At 46.9% G+C, this 22,832-nt stretch overlaps 1 protein-coding gene across 11 annotated transcripts in view; it reads right to left on the reverse strand.

Moving 5' to 3' along the window:
• TENM4 (teneurin transmembrane protein 4) overlaps nt 1-22,832 on the reverse strand; it is a 985,233-nt gene that overhangs the window by 354,910 nt on the left and 607,491 nt on the right. For all 11 annotated transcript variants that reach the window (XM_081062099.1, XM_081062105.1, XM_081062104.1 and 8 more), the window contains one exon: nt 18,905-19,174. In XM_081062099.1, the coding sequence (XP_080918225.1) occupies nt 18,905-19,174 (270 nt within the window). The remainder of the gene's footprint in view (nt 1-18,904; nt 19,175-22,832) is intronic.

Here is a 22,832-nt window from a genome sequence, read left to right on the forward strand (position 1 = left end):
CCTCGTCTCAGACCTCACATCACAACTCCATCTCCCCTTTCCAACACACTCTCGACTTCCCTCAGCTCTTAGGTCTGTGTACTTGTCTCTTCTACTGGATGGAAACATCTAAGGACAGGTATTCAGTTGTGTTCGTCCCCAGCCCTTTTTATGCAAAGTTTTATCGAGGCTTCTGGTGATTACCAATCTGTTTCTCTGCTGTTTCTAGGCAAGTGGGAGAAGCACACTTCCTGGCTCCCCTGCGGTTAGGTGAGGCCATGTGACGAAGTCAGGCCTATGGGCTGTGAGAATCGGCCCAAGAGGCCAGACAGTGCAGCTTTCTGGTGGAGCCTCCATCAGCCTGGGTCCTCATGGGACTGTGTGGATAACTCCTCCCCCACTGACCACATACAACGGAAGCATGTGGAGTACAAACACAAGAAACTCTGTTAAGCCACTGAGATATTAGGGTTGTTTGTTACTGCAACATACGTTACCCTCTACTATTACTACCACTACTACTGAAATCTTATTTCTGTCTATAATCACTAAAACAGGTCCTGGAAATATCCGATTCTCCATAAACATTTGATGAACGAATGAGTGAATAAACAGAGAAGCCCAGGAAAAATAACATGAGCTCTGGAGCCAAAAGAAAATAGCCTCTAAAAAGCACCTGCTTACCCCTCTTTCCCCCACATCAGTGGAGTGCTCATCTCATCTCCATTTGTCTCCAGAGGCACGATTTAACCTTTTGATTCCTTTTCTGACGTATCGCTGTACTGATGCCAATAAAAATTACACACAGATCCTGGCTTATGCCTCCGTGTCTGGAGAAGGGCAACAAGGACACATTTGTGCCAGTTTTCCACCAATCCATAATCCCAGTGTCTTTGAATGTCACGCTTCCAGGGTTACATCTGGACTTGGCCCCGGAGATGGGGATTCCTGAACCCACTGAACCAAAGGCTTCTAATTCTAATACTTCTCCCCAATAGGTTAAGGTTAAAGCATAGCCTCCGTAGACCAAATATCTTTTTACATGTGGGGAAAATATTCAGTATTTATCCTGAAGTCTTTCAACACATTTCACCTAAGCACAAAAGCAGAGGTGGTGAGATTTGGATTGATTTCATATACATATAAAAATAAACACAAACATAAAGAATGTCATTCCAAAGTCACAGGCTCCTGAAATTATTGCTTAGCAAGGAGGTCAGGGCACTAATAGAAACATCTAGCAGGGAGCGTCTAGCTAATCAGATGAGAAAGATCAACATGCTATCAGTGCTGAGGATGGAGTGGGCTGGGGGCCTGGATGTCCGCAGCCTCAGAGAAGAGAGGGTGGGGCCCTCACCCAACACAGGCGGTGGAGGAATTGTCCCTGCCCAGGTCTCCTATGGCATCCACACAGTTCTTCAGTCTCTAGCTGTATTACTCTTAAATTAGCTGGTGAGCGCCCGGTCTCATACTCGGAGGAGGTGCATGGTACTGGAAACAGGATGAGCTTGCAGGAGATAGACTCAGATTCATACCAATTCCACCATTTAGGAGCTCTGCAACTTTGGGTAAGTCCCTTTGTGATTCTCAGTGTGCTTCGTGTGTATAAAGTAGGAGCAAAGAAAGCAACCTGCCAGTGTTTTGAGGATTATACAGATTGCTGTGTAAAACAGGAAGTGAGGGGGGAGGCCATGCGGGAGAAGGTAAAGGGATTAGAAAAGCATAAAGTGGTAGTCACAATATTGCCACGGGGATATGAAAGACAGTTGGGGGAATATAGTCAATAATATTGTAAAGATTTTATAGGATGTCAGATGGACACTTGTCTCATTAGGGAGACCACTTCATGGACAGTGTAGCTGCCTGACCACTGCAGTGTACACCTGAAGTGGAAGCTGAATAATACTGAATGTCAGCTATAAACACACACACACACACACACACACACACACACACACACAGTCACGGGATGTGAAGTAAAGCATAGGGAATACAGTCAATGGAACTGTAAGGGCTACATACAATGTCAGAGGGGTAGTAGATTGGGGGAAGGAGGTTATCACGTGGTGAGGGGTGTAAATGTCTATTACATTGTTTTGTACACTTAAAACCAAAAAAAAAGAAAAAAGTTTGCAGACATTGCCAAATGTCACCAAATGGGGGAGGAGAATCATCTCAGGTGAGAAGCATTGGTCTAATAAACATGATCAGTTTGGGATATTTCCGTTTTGCATTTCAGAAGCCACACATTTACAGACTAAACGTTGTACAAGTCTATTGCACAAATCTATCCGAGGAATCATAACAAGAGATAACATTTCCAGGTAGTATTTTCAATGGAATTGGGATGCATGGGCTTCATGGAGCTCATTAATTACATTTTAACAATTAAAGCACTAATTCGAGTGACAAAAAAACAAAACCCAAAAAACCAAAAAACAAAACAAAAACAAAACAGGAAGCTAGGACCATCTCTGCGTCCCCTAATCCCAAACACTTCTGTACCCCCGTGGGCTGATCCCACAAATGGACTGGGTAAATGGGTGCAGAAGGAACGGAGGAAAAGGTGCTCTAGGTGGGTTTTTATTTTTTTCTAAGTATTTTCACTACAGAAAAATATACATAGCACAAGATTTACCAGTTTAACCCCTTTAAACTGTATTCAGTGGCATTTGGTATATTCCCAATGTTGTATAGCCATCACTACTATCTATTCTAGAACATTTTATCGCCCCCCTGCAAAAAGAAACCCCATATTAATTGAACAGTTACTCCCTTTCCTGCCTCCTACAGGAAAGTCTATGGTGGTTTTAGCTAAATTCAATCCTTTTAAACATTGCTGGTGGATATTGCCTTGGTGAGAATGTTGGCAGGGACTGGCTGAGAAAGAATTGATTTCCTAAATACCTACTACGCGCTCACCCCTGTCTGAGACACAGGTAGATGTCTAGTAACCACTCTATCATGAGCAAGGCTGTGAAAGAGGCTATGATCAGGGAACACTGAAACCTGAATCAATGAAGAATGGTGGGAGATGAAGCCAACGAGATCAGAAGGGGTGGGACGGGGCTTTGGAAACTTGGACTTGAGTCCATGAATCAGTGAATGGGGCTTCAGCCATCTCCTCTGCCTACTGCATGCTGGGGATGGTCTTAGAAAGAGGGTGAATGTAAGATAACTACTGATAAATCTACAGTGGGTAGGCCCTGGCCTGGCTGCTGGTGGAGCTCCAGCTGCAGAGAAGCCCGACTCGGAAGCAGGCAACCATGGACAGTTAATGAGTGATTTATTGGTGCTGCCGCAGAAGCAGCTTCCCTGGGACCTGTTCCTAATTAACAACTACTAACTGGATGATGCCTCTCTCTCTCCCTCTCTCTTTTCTTTGTAGTAAAAAAAAGAAAAAAAAGCCCCCAAAGCCTTTCTTCCCCATCTTCATGGAAGGAAAGACTTTATCTTTGCCTGATGCCTGAGTCTAAAATATAACAGGTATTGGCAGAAATCCCCACCCACTCCCTCATTTCTGCACAGACACACACAAGCACACTCTCATGTACAGTCAAATCCACCCATTCTTCTTCGTGTGTCCCCCACACCCTGTCACACATTTATTTCTCCTCTAATATGACACTGACATTGTCTTTGTCCAACTCATATACTGTCGAGTATATTTTACACTCGAATCACACATACACATGCGCTTGAAACCCCCACACTCAAATTAGCACACATAGCCATGCACTTACACACCGCCACACCCACGTATTCTCCCATATGTATACACCTCCTGCTGTTATAGGCAAGGCCCCAGGGTCCCCCATATGGTCTCGGGGAGGAATATTCTCTGTGGTATCTGCATCTCCTGTGAAGGGGCTCTTGGACTTCGCAGAGGCACAGGATTTGGTGGCTGACCTGGTGTGCTTGGCTGTGAGGTAGTGTGTGCTGGGGAGAGGAAGGAGAAGCTGCAGTCAGGTGTCAGGGGCCCTGAGGCCAGCGTGGGGAGTCACAGCTGGCATATCATTCAGACTAAAATGGTTTCTCTTATTTATAGTTCCGAGGGTACTATGAAGCTACAAACTCACTTAAGAACCAGGCTGTTGAGGGCTAGGGGCCAAAGTGCTTGAGATGGTTCCTGGAACCAAACAGGCATCTGTTATGGATTGCATTTTTTACCCCCCCCCCAAAAAAAAAATACACTGAAGTTTACTATAGACTGAATGTTTCTGTCCTCCCCCAAATTCATATGTTGACATTCTAACCCCCAATATGACAGTATTAGGAGGTGGGGCTTTGGGGAGGTGATTAGGTCATGGGAAAAGAGCTTTCATGAATGAGATTAGTGTCCTTATGAAATGGACCATGGAGAGCTCCCTCACCTCTTCTACCCTGTGAGGACAAAGTGAGAAGAAGCAGGATCGGGCACTCACCAGACACCAAATCAATCGGCCGGCACCTGGATCTTGGACTTCCAGCCTCCATATTTGCAAGACATAAATGTTTGTTGTTTAAGCCACCCAGTCTGTAGTATTTTTGTTATAGCAGCCCAACTGGACTAAGACAAAGTCTTCACCACCAGCACCTCAGAATATGATCTTGATTGGAAACAGGGTCATGATAGATGTAATTGTTTAAGATGAGGTCAAACTGGAGTAGGATGGTCGCGTAATTCAATACGACTGGTCTCCTTATAAGAAAACAACCATGTGACAACAGAGACATACGGGGACAATGCCATGTGACAGTGAAGGCAGAGATTGGAGTGATGCAGCTGAAAGCCAAGGAATGCCAATGACTGCCAGCAACCCCTCAGAACCCAGGAGGAGGCAAGGAAGGATTTCCCTACATGTTCCAGAGGGAAACATGGCCCCATCGATACCTTGATTTTGGACTTCTAGCTTCTAACACTGCGAAACTATATGTTGCTTTAAGGCACCCAATTTTTGGTGCTTTGTTACAGCAGCCCCGGGAACCCAATACAGCATCCAGTAGGTATTCCATTCTCCTGTGTGCTCTTTCTGGGCCTCAGTCTACTACTCTGAAACGTGGGCGTGTTCATTCATCAGGATGCAGTGAGCACCCATTCTGAGCTATATATTTTTACAGAATTTCATGTGCCGGGTCCTGATTCTACTGAGCTAGGTAAATAAACCATAGTCTTGCCTAGAGCTACATAGATCTGTAAAAACATTTCTAGCTAAATACAAAATGGGCCATGGAAAGGAAAATAATACCTCCCGCAGAGGGACCAACTTAAACAGGTCTTCAACCTCAACCCCGCCCCGCCAACCCAACCCTTTAAACATGCTGAACCTCAGAAGGCGTTGGCAAGGAGAACCGTGACTGCTACTGAAAAGATTCCCCCCAGCTTTTGAGTTAGAGATACTGAGTTTCATTAAGACATTGTCGTGGTGGAATACAAAGTTAATCAATAATGGGCAGCTCTTTTTCATATTAATTAGCCAGCTGTGTAGGAATAATAGCTAGATCCAGCTGACCCTCACGCGCTGGGGATGACAGGATGGGCTCCCGTTGCTGAAGCTCCTACAGCAGCTCACAGGAACCACCACATTCCACAAGGGCCTGGGCTTCCACGGCCCGGTGACATTTTTGTGGTCCCCCCAACTTCCTGTCTATAAACACACTTTGGGTTTGTCTCCGAGCTGTCATGTCCCTTGGACTAATCCCAGTCTCAGCCACAGCTTGGCAGGCCGTCTCTTTCACTGACTGTATGTACCTACATGACTAAGGTCTGGGGCAGTGGGAAAAGCACAGGTTTTGGAGTCAGGCAGACCATGTTTGAATTGGGCTTCTACCACGTATTAGACAGGGGGCCTTCGGGAAGTCACTTCACCTGTCTGAGTCTCTATTTCCTTATCTTCAAAAAAAACCCCAAAATACTAATCATGCAGAGATGTTAAGAGGATGAAATGAGATGACGTATTTAAAGAGGTTCCTATGGTACCTGACCGATGATAAATATTCAATAAATAACTTTTACTATTTATGGAGTATATATTAAACAAGTGATTATTGAATAGTACTTAATTCACGTCATGGTGCTTATTATTAAATAAGTAATGTTCACTGTTATGTTCCCAGGACACTGATATTTATCACAGGCACAGGTCACTGAGGCCCTTGAAGTCAGCTGTCGTCCTGGTACAGTGGGTCCTTTCCATTGGCTTTTGGTTTCGGATGAAAACAAGAACGGCATTTCCTGACAGCCAGGAACAGCCCGGCACTCACAGCTTGGTGGCGGCTTTCTCCTCATGGTTGAACTCAGAAAAAACAGCAACAGGACCAAACTCCCAAACGACCAAATATCCCCCTAGCCTTCATTTTCAGAAGCTTTTTTTTTTTTTTTTTTAAGGAGGGCACTGCTTGCAGGGATCGAATCGGCAACCTTAGTGTTATTAGCACCAGGCTCTGACCAACTGAGCTAACCGGCCACCCCTTTGTTTTCAATAACTTTCACTTCACTTCATTCCTCCTGCTTTCTATGTAAGATTAAGACATCCAGGCACAGAATAACCCCTGCTTCCTGACAGAGTCCAGTCTAGATTACAGATCCACTTCCGTGAACCCATCCCCAGATCACCTAACACAAGGCCAATTCCCCTTCGGGCGCTGGGTCTCTCTTGAGCTTCCTTGGTAGAGAGCACGTGGCATGTGTCATCCCAACTCTGCTGGCGGAATTCGGTGCAGCCTGTGTGATCGCTAGGAGAGAACATGTGGAAGCTCGTGCCTGGTTTCCTCTGGACATCTCCCTCTGCCCTTTCCCCTTTGATGGGTGGCTTTGTATCCTTTTGCTGCAATTAGTCTTAGCTGTGAATCCCACGATATGCTAAGCCCTGTGAGTTCTTCTAGTGAGACACCGAGGCTTAAACACTTCCCAACACACGCTCCAAGTTCGAAGATCCACTGACAGGGGTCAAAGTCAGGGTGTGGGCTCAGGTACCCTGGTCTGGGGAGATGCTGTGAAAATTTATGAAACTTTGGGTACTGAAGGACGTTGTGAGCTATTACACACTCCCTAAATGTGACTAATAGTGGCCTAGTGCCAGAGGAGACCCTTGAAGAGCTTTATAAATCTAGGTTGGGAAAAAAATGGCTCCACATTTTCTCCAAACAAAATGCATCTTTTAGCATTACTAACTCTAGTGCTGAGGTAATAAATTATCAGAAGTTGTGGATGCAGGTAGAAAGAAGGGTAAATCCTTTGGGCTTAGCAGCTTCTCCTTTTTGCTTCTGAGTGAGGCTGCAGGGCAGGAGAGATGCCCGAGGTGCCTCACTTTTAACGGGTTGCTGTCCAGCCTCTGACTTAGCCCACTTGGTTCCTATTTGAACAGCCTTCCTCTTCCTTTTCACAGCCCACTTCACACCCATGATGGCTCTGCTCTCCTCCCTCTTCCATCCTTATAAGCAGCTAGAAGGGCAAACAATTTCCCTGTGTTTATGCCACACTTTGAACCTGGTTTGCTCCATCCGATGGAGGCACGTTCAGGAAAGCAATTTGTTTTGTAGTGAAGGTCCTACAAAGCTGAGCACAGTAAGCTCATTTAGGAACCAGGCTGCTGAGCAATAGCGGAAAGAAAAGTCCTTTTCAGTGTTTGGAACATAAAGGGTTTGGCTTTTTATGTGAAGAGACGTTTCTTCCTGAACACATCGCCTGGGCAGAGATCCTTCTCACAGAGCAGACTGGGAAAAACTGGCCTGAGGAAAATCAGGACTGCTGGAGTCTTTTCACACTTGGCCCTGGGAGCTTGGGGAGTCATCTTTGGCAGAAAGAGCCAGGCTGACCAGCTGTCAGATGGAGTACTGACAGCTGTGTGTGGCGTGGGGTCACAGGGACCTGGGGTTGAATTCCAGCTCTGTCACTTCCCAGCTGTGAGATCTCAGAGCACTTCCAAATAATGAAGAGACTGATACCTACCTCAAAGATTGTTGCACATGTTAAACAAAATGTGAAAACACTTTGTAAATCACAAAGTGCTGTACAATTAATAATAACAACAACTTATGCTTATCTAACACGTCCTAGGTGCCAGGCACTCGGTTAAATGCTGTTAAGTCTCTGAGCTCATTTAATTCTTATAACCCCACTAGGAGGTAGACAGTACAATTAGCCCCATCTTACAGGTAAGGAAACTGAGGCATGGACAAATTAAGAATTGCCTTGTGTAACACAAGGTAACACAGTTAGTAAGTAGAAGAGCTGGGGTTTAAACCCAGGCAGTCTGGCTCAGGAGTCTGTGCTTTTAAGTGTGAGGTACCAAGTTATTTTTTGGAGGAGATGGTACGGCATTTTGGCACCTTTTTAGCCCATGAAAACACCAGCAGTCTCAAACAGTTTTACATTCCTGTCTTCATGAGGCAATATGGACAGGGGTAAGAATTTTGGATTGTGAAAGTCCTGTATTAGGTGTCGTCAGCTTTGTGGCTGGTAAGTGACTTAAGTTTTGGGGGCCTGTCTTAGTCAGCTTGGGCTGCCATAGCAAAATACCACAGATTGGGTGGCTTAAACAACAGAAATTGATTCTCTCACACAGTTCTGGAATATGCCAGCATGGTCAGGTTCTGGCGAAGGCTCTTTTCCTGGCCTAAAAATGGCTGCCTTTTTGCTGTGTGTTCACATGGATTTTCCTCAATGTGTGTGTGTGGAGAGAGAACAATCTCTCTCTCTCTTCCTCTTCCTAAGAACGCACTAATTCCATCTAAACTTCATTACCTTCCAAAGGACCCATTTCCAACTATGGTCCATCACATTAGGGGGTTAGAGTTTCAACATCTGAATTTAGGGAGGGACATGATTCCATCCTTGGAGGGGAGGAGAATTTCATCATTCATAAAATGGGAAAAACAAACTCTGTCTTATAGATTGATATCCTCACCTGAATCAGGGAAGGTGTTTGCCATATTTGACCTCTCCCTGCTTAAACCCTTCTGTGGTTCCCTACGGCTTTCTGGAGACAGTCTGAACTCTTGAATCAGCAGTTGAAAACCATCCTCTGCCATGACAGAGCCCAGCTTTCCTTGCTGGTCTCATCTCTGAATCCCCACAGGCTCTGTCCTAACAGACCTCTTGCTAGTTCCTAAACAGTCCACACAGGTGGGAGTCAGACCTGAGGCTTCCGACTGCATGTTCACTGTTCCTTTTCTCTGCCCACGCTGCTCCCCACCATCAGAGGAAGTTGGGCCTGTTACTTTGGGAAGAGTTTGGGGGATGATCGGGTCTTCTGAGCCCTCATCCCTAAAGAGATATTTTGTGGGGTTTGCACTGAGCCTGGTTCTAGGGATGCTATGGCAATCACCATTACCCTCCCCGCACGATGCTTCATGTATCAAACCCGTATGAACTCCCAGGAGCCCTTGCTCACACCTTGCTGTACATGCCTTCCTCCAGCTGCAAATCAAAGGAAAGAGTCATTTCTATATTGCAGTCAATTGGGCGGATGAGTGTGAAATTAAAATTGTGGTAAGGATTCATGGGTTGAGGGACATGCTAGTTGCACGTGGTGCCCTGGGTTCTTCTCCAGGGGCCTTCCTGGTGAATGGAGAGGTTCAGTTGGTTACATGAACCCAGATTATGACTCTGCCAGTCCCCTGTATCCTCCTAAATCAGCACCTTCTGTTCTGGGTGCTTGTCCTGTTGTCCTCACAGCTCACAGTTACCCTAGGGCTTATCAGTCACACAAATGACCATGTATATAGGAGGAACTGGGGAAGAGGAGCGGGAGATGGTCAGGTTCTACGAACCGGGGATTCTAGCTCTGTCATTACATGAGACATATGACATTGGGCAAATCGATCTGATTCCAGAGCGCAGCTTCTTTCAAGTGAACCATGAAGCCCTGCCAACATACATACTCATCCTCAGGAAGGGGGCCCTAGAAATACCATTATTTTGCTGTGTATAAGGCACACTTTTTGCCCAAATTTGTGAGGGAAAAATAGGGATGTGCATTATACATGGGTAGTACTAATTTCGTATCTATATAAATGTTTTTAATGCTTTTATTTATGCTTATGAGTTAAAAGTGTAACTCTAGAAATCAATAACGATATCCGTATGCAAAATAATACCCTGGAATACGATAATCGGTATTGTTGAACTTACCACGAACTTGCAACGACAAAGAGTTCTTGGCCCAGATTATGACTCTGCCAGTCCCCTGTATCCTCCTAAATCAGCACCTTCTGTTCTGGGTGCTTGTCCTGTTGTCCTCACAGCTCACAGTTACCCTAGGGCTTAACAATTCTATAATGCGTAAATATCATAAATTTGTTACCAGTACATAAAGTGTCTTGTACCTTGTATCTGTTCTTGTGTTTTGTAATTATTTGTTACATAAGATTTCTTGTATCATAATATGTTAAAAAAAATAAATGCTAAAATTCCTTTATAATATAAAAAACAAGTACCTAAATGTATACAAATAAAAAATTGAATTAAAAAATTAAAATCAAAGATTCTTTCCCCCCCTGAAAGTTTGGGCCAATAACATGGGTGCACATTATACACAAGAGCGCATTATACACGGCAAAATACAGTCATACGCTAATAGTTTCTGTGTGACACAGTGACATCTACGATTCATGGAATCTTCAAGCTGAAGGGTCCTTGAACGAAAGGAATTAACATTCACAAGGTCCTGCTATGTGCCAGGGACTGACTTTTAAACCTCTTTTTTGCTCAACTGCATAGTAGGAAATAAATTACATGTGATGACCTAGCATGGGTGCTGTGTGGAAAGTGTAACGAAAATGAAAACTCACAAAACAGTACTGATCTTGCTGCCCGAAGTTCCCATAGCACTTTACTACGCATATGTGCTCCTTTCTATTCTATTTATTATTTATTATTATTATTATTATTATTATTATTATTATTTCAAATGATGGAGCTGGGCCACGGCATTGATTTCAGGATCAATTACAATCCACAGTTTGGAAAATGTCGTCCTGGATCTTTCATGAGCACAACTGCCTTTCGTGCTTCTTACATCTTTAGGAGGTAGGTGTGTATTTGTTCCCATGTTGCAGATGACGAAACCGAAGCTCAGTGAGATTCAATAATTTGCACAAAACCACCCAGTTCCTGAGTGGCTGAGCTGGAATTCTGAGTTTGACTCCAAAGCCCATTCTCCTTCCGAGTTATCTTGCTGCCTGAGATTCCGATGACCTCATCTGGCTGATGGGGAAACTAATACCCAGAGAGGAGAAGTGACTTGCTCCAGGTCACACTGGAAATGGTAACAGAGCCTAAAATTGAAACCCGATTCAGCCCTGGAATCCATACACCCAACACTGGAAATAAACTTTTGTGGGAAGGAAGCTCATTTCCCACCAGTTATCCTCCCCCTAAGTCATCCTGGGTCAGATGAAGTTGACACAGGCCCAGGAGCCACTCTCACTGGACAAAGCTGAGCTTACTGATGTGAAAAAAAAAAAAAAGCCTTGCAAACATCTTCTGGTAGAAAGTTTGACACTGTGCACATCTTTCCTTCGACAGAACTTACAAGTCATGTTGGCTCAAATTAAAAGCAAAACTCTGGCTTGCTGCACGTCTGTGCACACACGGCAGGTCCTAACCTCGTTTCAAGAATGCAATCTATCCTAATTTAGCGTAGCTCTGAATCTTCTTGCCTGTCTTTTCCTCCTGCCAGTTCCGAAGCTGGGTGCTCTTTTATTAGTACACACTGCCCACCAGGGAGAGCAACAGAGCTTGGCGGTGGGCAGTGGATGTGGGATGCATTTAAACCAGGCCAGGGCTTCGTAAAGTCCTCTTAAAAGGGACTCACAAGAACAAGACCATTAGTGGCTGTCAGACACCCATTCCCAGATCACTGGCAATTCCAGCAGAGTTGGTGCTGCGGAGAGGAGGCCCCAGGTCAAACTTCATCAAGGCAATTTGAGGCAGCTGAGCAGAAGAAAGCGCTGAATTATGGCCAAAGGGAAGCCACGATACAACACAAAGAGTGTCATGTGGGAGGTAATGAGAGGCTGGGAGTGGGAGTCAGGCAGCAAAGTCAGATGCCGAGGTGATCATCAGCAGGATGGAGCATGCTATGAAGAACGGGCAAGGAGGTGCTTCTTGATCAAGGCCATGAATTACGAGAGAGAGCATGGGATGTGGCGTGGGACAGGCCGGTACTAAAGAACTCTGCAACTAGGCCAACAAAGCTATGAGGCCAGGAGAAGGATCAGCTCGCCCCCTCCACTAAGAGCACTTGCGAGCCCATTTTGGTCACAGAACCTAAGAGTAGTGATGTCTTCCTCACTGCCAATGAGACCCTCCAGTGGAGCAGGGAAGAGGCAGCTGCTTTCCTTCACCAGCACAGATCCCGTCCTCACTGCTGCATGCCTCCTCCTGGCCTGAGACACCCGCCTGTCTCCTGGATGACTGCAGTAACCTCCTACTTTGACATAGCCTACTAGCTCTCAATACAGCTTCCAGAATGATCCTGTCCAAGGATTAGTCAGACCCTTCCACTTCTCAGCTCCCCATGCAATGGCCGGCACACACCCCTACCCTACGTTATCTCTTTGACCTCCTTCCCTACTCCAGCCTCACTAGCCCCTTTGCCACTTTTCAAACCAGCTGGACTCCTCCGTCCTCGAGGCTCTTGAACCTGTCCTTCCTTTTACCAGGATTGTTTTTCCTTCAGATATCCTCACCACGTGTTCCCTCACCTTGCTTACCATCTTATCAGTAATGCCTTTTCTGGACACCGCGTTTAGAACTGTAAGCCCTCTCCTACTCTAGCACTCCCTATCCCCTTTTCCCATAACTCTTATCATTTTGAAACATCCTATATATTTCAGTTGTTAAATGTATTTATCGTCACTCTCCCCACTGGTGAGTAGGCAGTTTTGTCTGTGTTGATCGTGCTGGAACTCCAATACGCAAAACACTATCTGGTACAAGGTAGTGTGCAAAAAATTCACTTAGAAAAATTAGTTGTTAGTTAAACTTAGTTGTCGGATGACAGATGACCCACCTAACTCTCCAACCTTCCCTTGCAGCCCACTCTGCCCCCATAGTCCCAATCATACACCTATGTCCAGCCTCATGCGACACAACTGATGTTGGTCCACTTCCATGCCTGTGTCACACAGAATTCCCTTTCTTTCCCCTCTTTACTTGTTCAAGTCCTTCCCAGCCCTCAAAGCCCAGGGACCAGCACTTCTGCCATGAAACCTTCTCCGCTAACTTCTGGCTGGAATTTTTCTTGTAAACCTCTATAATCCTTACATGTCTTTTTCCCCTAGCATATCACGGTTGGAGAGTGGCCTCGTATGCTCTCTAGCTACTTATCAGCTCTCGCAGGTTATAGATTTGTTTCTTTCCTGGAAGTTTCTAACATTGACAAAAAAGTTTATGTTATGGAAACATCTAGAGTCATCTCGCAGATTGTATGTATTGTATGCATTGAGTTAATAAAAACAAGTTTCTATCTAGCGAGCAAACTACAGGTCAATAAAGAGAATAGGGCACTGGAGTGAGGCAGGTTTGGACACAAACCCTGGCTCTGCCATCTACTAGCTGTGTAACCTGCAGCCAGTCACCTAATCTCTCTGAAGCTCAGTTTCCTGGGCTAGAACCTGGGGAAAGGTTAAGAGTCAACGGGCTAATTGTCTCTACAGTCCCTTCTCGCTCCCACATTCTCAGGTGCTCTGACTCTACCAGGTCCTTCCCAATTCTTTTTGGAACTCAGGGCTTTACCGCCCTCATGACGTGGATAATACTGTCCAGTAGGAGGCTCTACTTCCCTAAAAATAATGGACATCTTCCCATTCCTGGGAGTTAAATGTCGGGGTCCAATCCCGACCTCAGTGGAGGGATCCCGGCTTCCTACCCTAGAAGATGGAGTCCTGTGTACAATGGCTGGGTGGCTGCAATACTCTGGCCACCGAGGGAATTAATGATAGATACTCTCATAGATTTTTAAAACAAAGTCTCATGAGCATGGGGCCAGAGAGGATAGAGGATAAATTGAGTTAACTTGGTAATGAGCTTCTTTCTCACTGTGCTTTGGAGATGCTCACCTAATCTTCTGATTCTGAATAAGCAATTTGGCTGCCTAATTAGGTTAACCAATAATTTCCCTTTTGACATTTAGGTTGCTTGATAATTTGGGGGTAACTGTGATTCAGTTTTATTGTTTCTTTTCTAAGTGAATTTCTCAATGTGCCTCTGAGATTAAAGCAAGGAGTAAATTCTCACTATTCCCCAAACCCACCATGCCCCTCCATGTCTCTAAGCGTTGGCACTGTTGGGAATGCATCTGTCAGATCCGTTATGCTCAGTGAAATCTTACTTGGTCTTCAAGACCAGGTGCATACCGTGAGTGGAATGAAGGGACGAGCCTTTGCACCCTCAGGCAAAACAAATAGCTCCTTTTACCCACAGCTCTTTAAAAAATTAATATTAATAGCCAGCATGAATTAAGGACCAACGCAGACCAGACACTTCACAAATATAGTTCGGCCTCACAGCAGCACTTCAAGGAAGAAAGATGACATGATATTTTTTGTTGTTGTTGTTATTGTAGCAAAACATACATAACCCTTTTAACCATTTTTCAGTGTGCTCTTCAGTGGCATTAAGCACATTCATGTTGTTGTACAACCATCAGCACTATACCATCTCCAGCAACTTTTCATCATCCCAAACTAAAACTCTGCAATCATTAAACTCTAACTCCCCATTCCTCCCTCTCCCAGTCCATGGTACCTACTGGCATGTTTTAGAAATGAGGAAACTGTGGCTCAGGGAGGTGAGGTAGCTCACCAAGGTTTCGGAGCTGGGATGTGGCATGGCCAGAACTGAAGGCCGGGTGTCCTCGCTAACTCTGGAACCACGGTTCTTTCCACTCTGCACCACTGCCTGCTACACCTCCATTACAGATGGGGCCACGAGGCTGTCCTATCTGTGCTACCCCGCTTTTCATCTGGATCCTTGATTCTAGAATAATGCCGGGCACACTGAAGGAGCTTGGCGTTGTCACAGAACGAAGGAGACACAGTGTCACCCTGACCCAGTGGGTGGAAAAGGAGCTCACACTGCAACCTTTGCTTTCTAGAAAACATTTATTGAATGCCAACGATGTGCCTAGCACAAGGCCAGCGTCTCCTCACTGCCCCTAGCCTGCTGGCCCCACTCAGCAGGAGAGGCCTGGGGGCGGCCCTTCCTGGTGGCCCTGAGGAAGAAGGTTTGTGTTTATCCAGTCAATTCTGTATTTATTTTGGATATTAAGCAGTGACATAAAAGCTGCTGACATTAACCTTCAGGGGAAGAAATTGGCTTTAATGGACCCCATAAAAGTTATTATTGATGGCAGCTGCATGCAGCATCAGTGTGACCTCAGCAAAAGCCTCCACTGCTATCAATACTGTTGACAATTACTATTGACTAATGCAAGGCCAGGCATAGGTGGAGTCAGAGTCGGGTTTCTGTGGCTGGAAGCTGCCACGGATGGATTATGCTTTGCATTTCACATCGGGTAAGGAGATCTGAGAACTCAGTGCCACATTTTTGGTGGTCTCAATTGAGAGTCCAACACCCTCGCTGACTCAAATAGAGGTAGGCAAAGGGCTCAGATGACAGGATGAGAGAGAGCTAAGCTCAAAACCAAGCTCTGCCAACTTGCTGACTCACTGGCTGTCCAATCTCTGGCAGGTCAGTTGACTTTTATGGAGCCTCAGTTCTCCCATTTGGGAAATGGCAATGCCCCGGTATTGAGGATTCAAAGCAGTCACACATGTGCAGCAGCTTGACACACAGTAGGTCCTCAGTATGGCTTTACTCTACTCCTGAAAACTGGCCACACTGTGATATGTCGGTTTACACGTCCTGTAGAATTGAGCGCTGTTCTGAGAGTAAGATCTGGGTTCTCATTACAGAAAAAAAGGGCGTTGGGGGGATGAATGTGAGAGAAAGAGAGGGGGGCAGAGGAGGAAGGCTGAAGAGTGGAGGGATGGGGAGAAGAGGGGGAGAGCCAGGAAAGAACAAGATTCGTGCAGAGTCTGGCTCCAGCCCAACTAGATGAGCCCTTTACCTCTCTGAGCCGCAGCCTTCAGCTGTAAATTGAGGAGACAAAGGTGTGAACAAGAGCGCTGTCAACCTTATCCACGGACAAAAGGGAGCCATTTCAATGGCTCATTTACTGTCAGTATGAGTCACTGTCATTATTTAGACCAGGGTATGTAACAAAGCTGTTAATGTACCTTCCCAACGGGGAGAAAGCGAACAAGCATGTGGGCACCGGTGGGATGTCTGGGTTTTGGGAGTCCAGTCGTGGAAGGGATGCAGAGGCCAGTGACTCTTTGTTAGATGAACCTGTCCACCTCCTTTGCCTGCCCCATCTTCCCTGAATACAGTGAGGCTTAGAGTGCAGAAATGGACGATCAGAAGAAGAGGGTAGCATGACCTGGGACGCACACAGCCGTCTCCCTGTCCCTGTTACCAAAGGCTGAAGCTCTTCAGGCTCATTGACTATGCCATTATCACCCCACAGAGGCTTAATTCAGCTCTAATTCAGCTCTCAGGGAATGTACAATAATGTGGGCGGTGTGCACCTCACTCTGTCATGACTTTATGGAAAAGTGATCATTTGTCACGATGGCGGGCAGGAAGCATGCAAAAGAACAAACGACCCAAGTATTTTGCTGCAGAGGAAATTCATTATACCTAGGGCTGCACGAGTAAAGATTTTAGAGTCACATAGGCCCGAGTTCAAATCCCATCTTGCTAGTTGTGTGACCTACTCAGGGTGCATAACCTCTCAGGGCTGCAGTTTCCTTCTTTTGTGCAGGGAGGATAATAAAACCTACCTCAAAGGGTTGTAGGGGGAGTCAGGGAGCTCATATAACTAAAGCACTTAGCCCTGTGCTTGGGGTCTGATAATCAGCAGCAGTTATGAACATTTAATGTTATTATTATGAGTTTCCTCATGTGAACCTTCATCTTCACGTAAGCAGTTAGAATCAGAATCCTAGATCTGCAAGGGCCTGCAGGTCTTTCGGCTCTGTTATTCCCCCAAAAGTGTTCATTAGAACACTGAACCTAGCAGGTGCTCTGAGAATAGAGGTTTCTATGCTCGGAGCAATTTGGAGAACGTGGCATCCATCCCTTCTTGGCAATTTATCCAGTAGCATGCACATTAACATAGTTTAAAGACTCTGAAAAGTCCTGCAGTAAAGAAACTGGTTTAAATTCCTTTAACCCAGTGTTTCCTACATTATTTGACTACAGAGCACTTCGCCTCCCCATCTAAGAACTATTAACATTCTCAGAATATAGTAAATGCTGATTTCATTTAAACCACTTATGGACGAGGAAACAGAGGTCGGTCCAGAGAACCGATCCAACTTATCCAATGCCACACCCCAGGTCAGCAATGGAAGGGAGGCCTCCTGCCTCCTAATCAGATACCATTTTCTCCTCAGGCCTCACATGTCATATTGCTCTGGTTCAGTGCATGGTGACGGCAGGGAGAAGAGGGACAGATGGTTCGGCGTGGGCCTCGGAGGGAGGGTGGATGAGGAAGTATGGATGGCTCCCCACTGCAGAGAGTGGGAGCGCCTTCTACTGCTGAGGTCACTGATCCTGTCAGAGGGCTGGTTGGGGGTCATGGGAGGGTAACACTGCCAAACCAGTACCCAGGACCGGCTGTTCTACCAACCCCTCAGATTGGTGCAGTCTCCCTAGGAAAACCTCTGAGTTCTTTGGGAGGGATGGCAAAACAGACATTTGGAACTCTGCCACACCTGACTCTTTAAAGAGATAAATTTCCCACCTGACCCTGACTTTACCTGGTTTTCTGCCCAATCCCAAATCTGGGATTGTGTTCTACGTAATTCAGCTCGAGCATCCTTTTCAGAGACTAATCCAACTAAGCCTTCACCTCGGAAGCTAGAGTTGGAAACCAGTAGGGGGCTTGGCTCTTTTGTTCTCTTTCAGACTGTCCTCCCCACGACCCCCTTCCCACCTCTGGCATGAAAGCATCAGCAGGCCCCTTCATTGGGCTTCTGAGAAACAAAAGCCTCCCCCAGGCAGAGGAGCTGTCCCTGGTCTCTGTCACCCTCTTTAAATCTTCGCTGCCAGACTCCAGTAGGATGTTCCTCAGTGCAGACCTGGGTCCCCAAAGCTGCCCAGGGACCTGTAGGTCACAAACCACCACCGAAAAGGAGATTCCCCAGCAGCTCACTGCAGGGCTGCACCTAACTCGGAGCCTGCGGGCCCGAGAGTAAGAAGGAGATCCTGAAAACAGGCTCCCTTTTTTCCACCATAGAAAGGAGGCGTACGAACGAAATATCTTTTTCTCTCACAGCCCCTTACGGGCCGTGGAAGAAGGGGGCTGCACAGATGAGAGTGGAATAAGAAGTCTAGAGCAGCCAGCACTTCCCCAAATCTGCAGATGAGATAGCGGAAAGCTGGAGCAAACCCTCAAGTTTCAAATTACCTCGACATGACGGTTTTTGTTTAGCAGCCCTCCTCTGAGCGACATAAGACATTGGGGTCGGGCCGCATCCATGGCGATTGCCTAGGACTGCTGAGCATTTTAAGGCTGGCGACTGCATGAGCAGGACTCAGCCAGGATCAGCACGGCTGATGCGACAGGGTACAAGCTGTGGGGGATGGGTAAGCAGCCTCCCCTGGCCCTTCTGCTCCCTCACACACAGGCACTTGCGAACAATAACCCTACCCCTGAGCCACCTTCCTAATCTGGCAAGAAAGAGCAGAGACCCACTCTGTCCTGTCACTGATTGGCGGGTATTTCTGTACAAGGGACTCTCACTTTGGACTACAGAGAGCAAAGTGATTTTTCACCAATTTCACCAGAGCTCCAAGCGATGGAGCAGAAAATCAACACTGTAATTAAAACCCAGGTCTTGCAACCCAGGTGCCAAGCAGGCCACTCACCAGTCTCGGTGTTCTCGTGTTCGGTGTCGGTGAGCGTGAGGTTGGAGTTGGCCCGACTGGACAGGCAGGAGCTGCGGCCGGACCGTGTGCTCCGGGCCCACAGCCGCACAGGGTGCTCGGGGGACAGCACGGTGTCAGCCTCCATGTCGGCGTCAGAGCTGGTCCCCATGGAGTATCCGCAATGGGGGAGGCTGATATCTGTGCGGTACAGGGTCCCATGTGGCGGGGTCACCTCCCCAAGCCCCAGTTCACGTAGCGTGAAGTTGGCTCCTGGAAGGAAACACAGGTGAGCTTGGTAGGGTGCAGAGGATGGGCGTCCCCACCTGGGGGGACGGGGCCCCTTGCCTCAGACTCACTGCTGTCCTTTGAGCTCACTGGTGTGTTCCATGCCCCTGCCTTTCCTCTGCCTGCATGGCTCTTTCTGCCCCATTCCCACCAGCCCAAATCCTCTATAGCTTTTAAGGCAGGGCCAACTCAGGTGGCACCTCTGTGAAGTCTCCCCTAATCCTACCCCCTGTAGAAAGAAGTCACTGCTTTTTCCCCGAACTCCCTCCGAGAGTCCCTGTCCCCAGTCATCCCACACACAATTAAGGGCCTGACTCCTCCACTGGAGGTGACCTCAATGGGGGCAAGGACCATGTCTTGCTCCTTTCTAAGTCCCCTTGCCTAGAACAAAATGTGGTACTCCACAGGGGCCCAATAAATGTCTGCTAAATTGAATGGAGGAAGGTTGGGGGCTGGATGAAAACGGTGAAGGGATTAGGAAGTACAAATTGGTAGTCACAAGGATGTGAAACACAGTATAGGGAATATAGTCAATAATGTTGTAAAGACCATGTAGGGTGTCAGATGGGTACCGGACTTACGGGAGATCGCTTCATAGATTATATAAATGCCTAACCACTGCGCTGTACACCTGAAACTAATAGAAAGTAATATTGAATGTCAACTGTAATTAAATATACAAATGGTCACAGGATGTAAAGTACAGCACAGGGAATATAGTCAATGGTATTGTAATAGCCCTGTGCAATGTCAGAGGCGGGTAGTACACTTGTGGGGGTTATCACATTGTGAGGGGTGTTAATGTCCAATTATCATGTGTTTTGTGCACCTGAAACTAATAAATAAAAAAATAAAAAGAAAATTGAATGGAGGGCCTTGGGTCTCCTCTTCCAGTCTGGGGGTGGGACCTATAGGGGGGTTGCCAGCAAGGACGTTAAAGACATGAACTAGTTCCATACTGCTTGGTACATAACTGATACCCAAGCCTCTGCTCTGCCTACTCCAGCCCCTTCCCTCTGCTCCCCACCCCCACATCTGCCTATGATGCAGTTTCTAAATGATTAACGCCCACAGGGGTGCCGGGGCTCTATTCAGTGGCCAGGCCGACGTTCTGACGGGTCAGGGTCTGGGCCACACCAGATGTGAAATATTCTGAATACCACTCTGTCGTGCAGGGTCTCAGCTCCCACTCCCCGCCCAAGAACGCAGGACACGGTAAGGCCAAAAAGGAACACCCACGGAGCCATAGATAGGGGAGTCAAACCAATATATTCTCGCTGGCGGCTGGGCTGGAGACACAGGAAGCAGGATCTACATAATCTGCCTAACAGCAGTCCGAGCTTGCTGGCCACCATCTTCTTGCTAGCCCCATTTCATTCCTTTCCTGCTAGCGTAGCCACAGCCGTTATATTAGTGGCCAATGGCTTACGGGTTACAGCTGACGGCCAACTAGCCACAGCTGCTGGCCATCTGATCACAGTTGATGGCCATTTACTACCTGAGCCAGCACCTTTCTATGTGAGGCCGAGAGCCTGGAAACTGTTTTTTGGGGCTTTGTCCCCACACACTCTTAGGTGCCATAGTCCAGTCTGCCCTCCTCTTTTGCTTCCTTCTAAGTGGAAGAGAACTCCAAATAGGAGCCCAAATCTCCTCAGTCTGCTTCCCACCCTCTGTGCACACCACTCTTCCTCTGTGCCTCATGTGCCTCCCTCTGATCTCCTTTCCTCACCCCTGCTCTGCTGGGCCAGCCTTCTCAAGGGACACCAGTCACACATTATGAAGAATGACTGCTACATTAAGTGTAAATCAAATTTATTTGCAATAAACAGCCCTGGCTTCATTGATTTCCACATGGCTTGCCCTGCATACCCTTTTAAGTAGCCAGACTCAGTGTCAATATGAGTGAGCTGAGACATCCCAGTACTGGAGAAATGCAAGGTGAGGGCTGCCTCTAAGGGCTCAGTGATTCCACTGAGCAAGCCTGACCCCTCTGGTGTGTGAGTTTAGAAGATTTATTTCACCAAATGTGAGAAGTCCTTCTGTTTGCTTTAAGTCTTTTTGGCCTCTTTCCTGAGGAGCCCCGGATACAGATGGACATCCTACCCCATTCAACATCTAGCTGTGCAGTCTTGGGTTGGTGACCTCACCTGGGCCTGTGTTCTTGTCTTTAAATTGGGTGATAATCTATGACCTACTACCCTCACTGGATATTTGAGGATCCAGGGAGAGTACTTTGTAAACTGAAATGCTCACGTCTGCCTATGAGACGAGAATGCTTCTTGTTTATCATTTACAAAGACCAGAAAGGGCTCCTTTTGCAGTCTCCTGTGCTAGAGTGGCACCCAGGCCAAGCTGGGCCTGGCAGGGTTCACTAAGTTCTATCAAGCATGGGCAGGACAAAGCTGGAGGAAAGCTTTGATACCATTTTGTCCCTTTCCCTCACTGAGACCCAGAGATGACAGTAAGTAGGCAGCATTTATGAAGCATCTGCTCTGTGCCAGGTATTGTGTCAAGTGCTTTATTTAGAGTCCTCATTAATTCTGACCCTCCTATCAGGGGGCGACAAGTTATCCCATTGCCCAGGGTGAGAAGCTGAGGGTAGTAACAATGGCAGAATGAGAATTCAAATCCAGATCCGTCTGAGTCAGAGTCTGAGCTCTTCCCCACAATCTGGGAAAGAGTGGAAGACCCCTCATCTTTCAAGCCCGAGAGGCAGCCTTACGAACAAGTCAGCCTTCATGTGGACCAGGCCTGTGGGGGAGGTTACATGGCTGTCAGGCTACCTGGCTGTTTATGTGTGTGACCAGCTTCTCTGACCTCTGTGATCCTGGGCAAATGATTCAGTTTGGGGATGTTGTTAGGATTAAATAACAATGTAAAAAAAAGAGTATATGAATTACACAGCGCAGTGCCTGGCTAACCCTGTCTGTGGAAGGGAAGTGGACAGGGCAAAATCAGGGAGGGCTGCTGGAACTGTCAGGGGTTGTTGGAGGCCTACCAGGCATCAGAGACGGCTGAAGGCCCTGCAGGCAGACAAACAAGAATCACAGAGGCACTAGGGTAGCGAATATACATGACGGCAGGAGTGGGAATAATGAGCAGTCCAGCAGGGCTGGAGCATACGTGGTGGGGTTTGGCGAGGCAGGGCATACAATAGTTGGGAAAGACAAATCAACATGGGGAAAGCCCTGTGAAGCCAGGTTAAGGAGCTCAGGTTAAGGGCAAAGGGGAGTCATTTCCAACTTCACTCCACTGCAGTGCAGAGAATGGTCCACAGGGGGCAGCACTGGGTGAAGAAGGGTTGTCAACTCTACAGGCCAGAAGACAGTGGCCTGAACTCGGACCGTGGCAGAGGGCATGGAGCAGAGAGATGAATCTGAACCGTATTCTGGAGTAGGATGGATAGGCTTCGGTGACTACTGTGTGTAGGAAATGAAGGAGTGGGAGTCAGGTGCCAGGATGGTCCCCAAATTCCTAAGTTCTTAGGTCTCTCTCACAAACATCTTCCTCCCAAGGTCAGGACAGAGCTTGACACAAAAAGGTGCTAAGCTATGTTTGTTGAATAAGTAAATATATTAAGAAATAACAAAACTAATAACTAAGACTTACTTAGCCCTTCTTGCTGGTGTCAAACTTACCCCTA

Source organism: Rhinolophus hipposideros (assembly GCF_964194185.1).
Source record: "Rhinolophus hipposideros genome assembly, chromosome: 10".
In the NCBI taxonomy this organism is placed as follows: Eukaryota; Metazoa; Chordata; class Mammalia; order Chiroptera; family Rhinolophidae; genus Rhinolophus; species Rhinolophus hipposideros.